Source organism: Chenopodium album, chromosome 3, assembly GCF_948465745.1.
Source record: "Chenopodium album chromosome 3, dcCheAlbu1.1, whole genome shotgun sequence".
In the NCBI taxonomy this organism is placed as follows: domain Eukaryota; kingdom Viridiplantae; phylum Streptophyta; class Magnoliopsida; order Caryophyllales; family Amaranthaceae; genus Chenopodium; species Chenopodium album.
Genome location: NC_137836.1, coordinates 70,343,509 through 70,349,698, shown reverse-complemented (window position 1 = coordinate 70,349,698; position 6,190 = coordinate 70,343,509). Strand labels below are relative to the sequence as shown.

Genomic DNA, 6,190 nt, shown 5'->3' with positions numbered 1-6,190 from the left:
GCAATTTAAAATAACAAATTGCAAATAACACACGTTCAACTTAAAATTAATTAATAACACATTGCGTTTTACTTCGTTTGATGTTAAATTTTTGTAGAAATATAAATTATAAATATAAATATCACGATTGTAATTGAATAATTTTTGTAAAACAATAAAATAATAATTGACTTTAAATTCAAATTTACTTACCTATTTTGTTTTAATCTTTGATATTGTGTTGATTTGTTCATTTTTCTATGAATTCATGAATATCAAACCCATTTAGATGTTGTAAAATTAAAAAAATTCACATTCAATTGAACAATTTGTGCTTAGCTTGTTTGTGGTAGTCCATGCATATTTTGGATGAATTTAGTAGTTTTTGTTGAATAAAAAAAGTTTTAATAAAGTAAAGTGGAGGTTTGAGAATTTGGAAAGAGAGAAAGTGGAGTAAGAATGCTTTTTTTTTTTTTTTTTTTTTTGTGTGTGCTCCCAATTTATGAGCTCAGACTAGATAAACCTTTTCCTTGAGCCTAGAATTTAATGTATGGCAGTACTCAATGAATACAGATAAGAAGACAAGCTTTTATTGCTTGTCTACATATAAGGCTCTATCGGGTATAAGTACTTACTATAGTTCTTGGTTTCGAAGTGAATGAAAGGTTTTTATTAGCAGCATGAGTCCACGAACGAGGCTATTCTTTCCATCATTAAATAGTAACCAATCTCACCTTCGCCACACTCCTTTGACCCTATTTATATAGTCTCACATGTATATGTTATTTTGTTTTAAAAATATGTTATTTCGATTTAATTTGTTATAATTTGTTTCCAAAGAATATGTTGTCCTTGATGTTTTGATGATCACACAAGTCACACATACATTTGGAATCTAATGCTTTGATGTTTTGAAGCTATGATATAAGTTACAGGACAAGAAGAGTTGTTCACGCTGAGGAACTTGAAGTCAAGAAGAAAAGACATTCTATAATAGTTTCTTTGTAGGATCTGAAGCTTTAGAGTAGGAGCTGAAGAATGAGAAGATCTCTAGAAGACTCAAAGTAAAGACTTCAGCAGAGAATCACTAAAGAATAAAGTGTTTTTTATACTTTAGGATTTATGTAAGTGAAAGTGAATAGAAGTTTGCTGCCTTAGTGGAATGCATTAGTTGGCTTAAAAAAGATAGAATTTGAGTTGCTTGAATTTAGGAAAACTGTTGTTCAAAGAAATTTTTTTCTGTTAAAATTATCTTGTTTAAGAGAATATCTTTTTAACAGTTTTACTAAACTTGCGCTTCTAGTGTTGATAAAACTCTTCGTATTGCTTCAACGTGCCCTGAATTTTATGACATGATTGAGCAACCGGAGGGTGTGGGAGTTAGTGGCGTAGGCTTGCACAAGTAGTAGTGTTCGAATAAAGCTATGGGTTTTCTATAAATAGAGAAGTTGTTTAATTTTATGGAAAAACTATCTTACTCAAATATATCTTCTATCGTTCTTTATTTCAAAGTGCAAACTCTTTTATAGACTTGGTTCACATTAATTTATTGTGGGCCACTAATAGTAGAGACATTATGGTTGGTTTATTAATATATATATATATATATATATATATATATATATATATATATATATATATATATATATATATATATATATATATATATATATAAGGTCACTATATTAGAATATAGGTTATTATATTAAAATAAAAGCAATTGTCGTAAAATTAACTTTTTTTTATACAATTTAAAAACATTGGTCAATATAAATAACAATGGTCACTAGGTTGAAATTTCAATAAGTTCAACATAACGTCATTTTTCAAGTTTGCAATAATGTTTAAAATAATCCACAAGTTTTAATAAAGATTACTATGTTAAGATTAAGATTATTATATTTAACATTAGGGTCATCATGTTTAATATAAGATCAGTTCACGTACTTATAGATCAAATTCACACAAGTTTTTCTACTTTCAAAGAGTTAAGAGTTGTATTCCACTTTAGCTAATAACTTTCTTATTCCTTAAAAGTTGTAATTGGATGTTGGGAAGTTTGAGTGAACTTCGAGTAAAGTTGAAAGAAAGAGAAAAGCAGCAAGTTGAGGGACTTAATGTTGGGAACTCTAAGTTCGTTGGGGATTTTAGAGATTGAGTATTTGAGTCTTTAGCTTGTAATAGGTTGTTTGCCTTATTCTATTAGTAGTCGTAGTTTTTTCTTATTGTTAAGATCAAGAAGTTTTTCACGCTAAACTTCTTTCTATGTCTTTGAGTTCCCTCATCTTTATATTCTTTATTTTGTAAAAAGTTGTCTAAACTTCTCTATACTGCAATTCACCCCTCCCTCTCGTAGCATTCTTAACAGATTCCTCATTGATCATCTTGATAGATGATTTATGCAAAGAGAAGTTTTATAAATTTTTGTAATAAAACCGCTAACATCATCAGCAAGCTTAAATGTAAAAAGTGCTACATTTTCATAACATATTTAAAAAAGGCAAAAGCTAATGAGCGTCTCAAGGCGTTAGATAAGATAATTAAAAGTGAAAATATTAGAGTAAAACTAACATTAATTACACCGAACGACGCGTGATTTTGTCATACATTCCTAACTTAATTCTAATTCAACCAATATAATTATTCCTTATCTAACGCATCGAACGCATCGAGACGTCGTTAGCAAGTTTCTTAAAAAAAAGTCAAATAGCCTTGATTACAATTTGTTGCTTGTTTTGCATTCCAAAATTTATCAAGGTAAAGACAAACTTGGCTTTTCTTCTTTCCTACGATTTTCCATTAAAATACACATGCAAGATCCCACGTGGCATAAATCTATAACATCAAAGTCCAAGGTCCCAAAAAATTCCAACGTGAAACTTGAATTGAATAGTCTTCTTTCTCGTGTTCTTCCTTTCCCCCCGAAAGTGAAGGAACAAATTCACTGCACCTCTAAATAAAAACCCACGAATAAAAATCTTCACCAATCAAAAACAACCCCAGAAATTCTCCTTCAAAAACAAAGAAAACCCAGAAAAATCTCCTTCAAAAAAAAAAAAAATGGAACAAATTTCTCACAGAAAAATCCCAGTTAATGGCATAAACATGCACATAGCAGAAATCGGTGACCCCACAAAACCAACAATCCTCTTCCTCCATGGATTCCCTGAGCTCTGGTATTCATGGCGGCACCAGCTTCTCGCCGCCTCCGCCGCCGGTTACCGCGCCGTCGCACCGGACCTTCGTGGGTACGGTGACACCGACGCGCCGCCGTGTTCTTCGAGCTACACCTCGTTTCATGTCGTCGGAGATTTAATCTCTCTCCTCGATTTTCTTGAAATTGAGCAAGTTTTGTTGGTGGGTCATGATTGGGGTGCAATGATTGCTTGGCATTTCTCTCTGTTTCGGCCTGATAGAATTAAGGCGTTGGTTAATTTGAGTGTTCCGTTTTCGCCCAGGAACCCTAATCGGAAACCTGTTGATGGGTTGCGTAAATCTCTTGGTGATGATTTTTATATCTGTAGATTTCAGGTAGTTTTTTGGGTTTTTTTAAAAAATATTTTCAAGTGTGTTTTTGATGAATGTTTTGTGTAATTTTTGGTTGGTGTTCATGATTTTCTTTGATGTTGACTTGTTCAGTTCATTTAATTCTTCTATTTTGTGGTTTGTTGAATACTGTTTGATCATTTATTGTAGTTTTTTAGAATTATGAACAAAAGAGGATAATTTTTTTTGGTGGTTTGTGTAATTAATGTTTTTTTTTTTTTTTAAATCTGATTTTTGAGTAAAAATGAAGTCAACCCTAGGTCCCAGTATCTGATTTTCAGAGGATAAATGGATATTGAGTGAAAATAAAGAACTAGTTGAGAATTTCCTTAATTTATATTCTCTGGACATTTAGGATGTTTATAGCAAATGAATATGTACAATTGTAAAGTTAGATGGTGGCTTTTTACTCTTTTAAATTAGAACTGTAATTTTTTTTTAATTTTTTTTACTGATAAATAGATTGATGGGTGTTTATGGGGACTTATTTGATGGCTTGTAACTTTGTAAGTCTTCTTATTGGTGTATGATGACAAATTCGACCTGGTACGCTACTCGAATTTAGTTCGGCTGAATAACTTTTTTCAGTAATTTATTTACTTAACCCCAAATTTGATTGATGCTTCATGCTTAACATGTTTGGTTTTATTTTTTTTTTCTTGGCTGATGATGATTTTGACTCATATAGTCAATAGCCTGCCCAATTATCGAATACAGAGTATTATGGAGTAGTAATAATTCTCTTTCTTATCGAAACACATTTCTCTCTATGAAGTGCACTATTGTGTATTCTGCTCAGAAGCTATTTTACTGAAGTTTATTGCATTGGTCGTTCAGTTGCCCCCTCTGGCAACATTGTTTGGACAAATATCAGGCGAATGCTCATTTCCTCTTTGATAAGTATGGACACGAATCGTATCTTCATTGCACTTACCTTCTTGGGCAGTCCCAAAGGTTTCACGAATTTAATAGTATCCTCATTACATTGCATCCTTGACTGATTGTTGTCAAACTGTAGGAACCTGGAGAGATGGAGGAAGAATTTAACAGTATCGATACTGCTAGATTAATGAAGCAATTTCTTGTATCCCGTGATCCAAAGCCTCCTTGCATACCTAAAGGGAAAATGGCAGCAAGTGCACAAAAGGCTATTACTTTGCCTCCATGGCTTTCAGAGGATGACATCGACTATTTTGCTGAAAAGTTCAAACAGACCGGCTTTACTGGTGGTCTGAACTACTATCGAGCCATGAACCTGTATGTTTCTCCTTAGTCTTGGAATTGTTAATAGACTTATTGCGTGATCATTGTCCTGACATTTTCCCAACATTTCACATATATCACTTAAAGACTAGAAAGAACTTGAGATGGTGTGATGAGGCATAAGCCAATATGCAGTAGTATTTGTATTTTTAGTGCTTTTGTGTACAGTATCAGGGATACACATACACTCATTGCTAGAATTCACAGTGTCAGGTATATGCTTACTTGAGTGAATTTTTGGCAATTGATTATGTATTTTCACCGAGAATCATTCAATAAGGTTCCAACTTCCAAGTGGTTGCTCTAGAGACATGGAATTGAGGCTTGTATGAACCATATCCATTTGCATTCATGACTCATTATGTACATTGTAGAACAAAAGAAAGGGCATTTATAAACATTGTCTTCTTTTATTTGGTAGACCATTATAGGCCTTTGAAACAGTTAGTTTTTGCCTAAATCGATATATATAGCTTTGGCATGTTAGTGCTGACTCATTGTCACTGCATTTAGGATTCGAACTACTGGGAATCAATTACTTAATTCTTAGGACTAACAATGTTGCCAATGCAAATGTCTTGAATATATGATTTTGTGGCATTTCAATTTTAATAGGCCACAGAATAAAGAACCATTTATTAATGCTGTACAGTTTCTTTTTTTATTGGTAGGACTTGGGAGCTCATGGCACCATGGACAGGGGTGCAGGTTAAAGTACCTGTTAAGTTCATTTTGGGGGAGCTGGACATAACCTATAGTTTTCCGTACATGAAGGATTACTTACACAAGGGTGGATTCAAGAGAGATGTACCACTTTTGGCTGAGCTTGTTGTAATGGAAGGAGCTGCTCACTTCATCAATCAAGAAAAGCCGGAAGAAATAAGCAAGCATATTTTGGAATTCTTTGAAAAGTTTTAATCCTCTGGTATTTCTCAAGATGCTCTTTGGCTTGCTTGATGCATTCAAATTAAAACTTTTGTCGTTTTAGAAAGAGCATAACGTGCTCTAATTAGTTGTATACATGATTTACAAAGGTGTTGGTATGGTGTGTCCCATATACAGTGTTCTTTGGGATCTTCTCCTTTTCCATTGTATAGTGTTTAAGTATACCTCTTTGTCCCAATTGTTGAGATTCAAATAAGTTGAATACATCTTTTTCTTGCCACAATGTCTGAATTATCTTGTGTTATTTAAAATTAAGTTGAATGGTTTTGTTTCTAATGCTATCATTGTAATTTTAGGGGCATGCATATTAGTTCTATACTTCCTCTTGTTGTACCCATTTTAAAAGAGATAGGAGGCAAGCTAGAGTAGCTGGCTAGTTCTCTGACTTATAGGCGTGGAGGCAGAGGTCGAATCTCACCATTTCACTAAGCTCATTCTAGGACGGATTTTCCTAAAT

General features: G+C 33.0%; 1 protein-coding gene across 1 annotated transcript; it reads left to right on the top strand.

The window, feature by feature from the left end:
- The first annotated feature begins 2,817 nt into the window (after positions 1 to 2,817).
- On the top strand, positions 2,818 to 5,956 carry LOC145624105 (epoxide hydrolase 1-like). Its single transcript, XM_081677064.1, has 3 exons — positions 2,818 to 3,510; positions 4,544 to 4,782; positions 5,460 to 5,956. Exons 1-3 carry the CDS (start codon positions 3,040 to 3,042, stop codon positions 5,704 to 5,706), a joined length of 957 nt encoding a protein of 318 aa, XP_081533190.1. The 5' UTR covers positions 2,818 to 3,039; the 3' UTR covers positions 5,707 to 5,956.
- Positions 5,957 to 6,190: the final 234 nt, after the last annotated feature.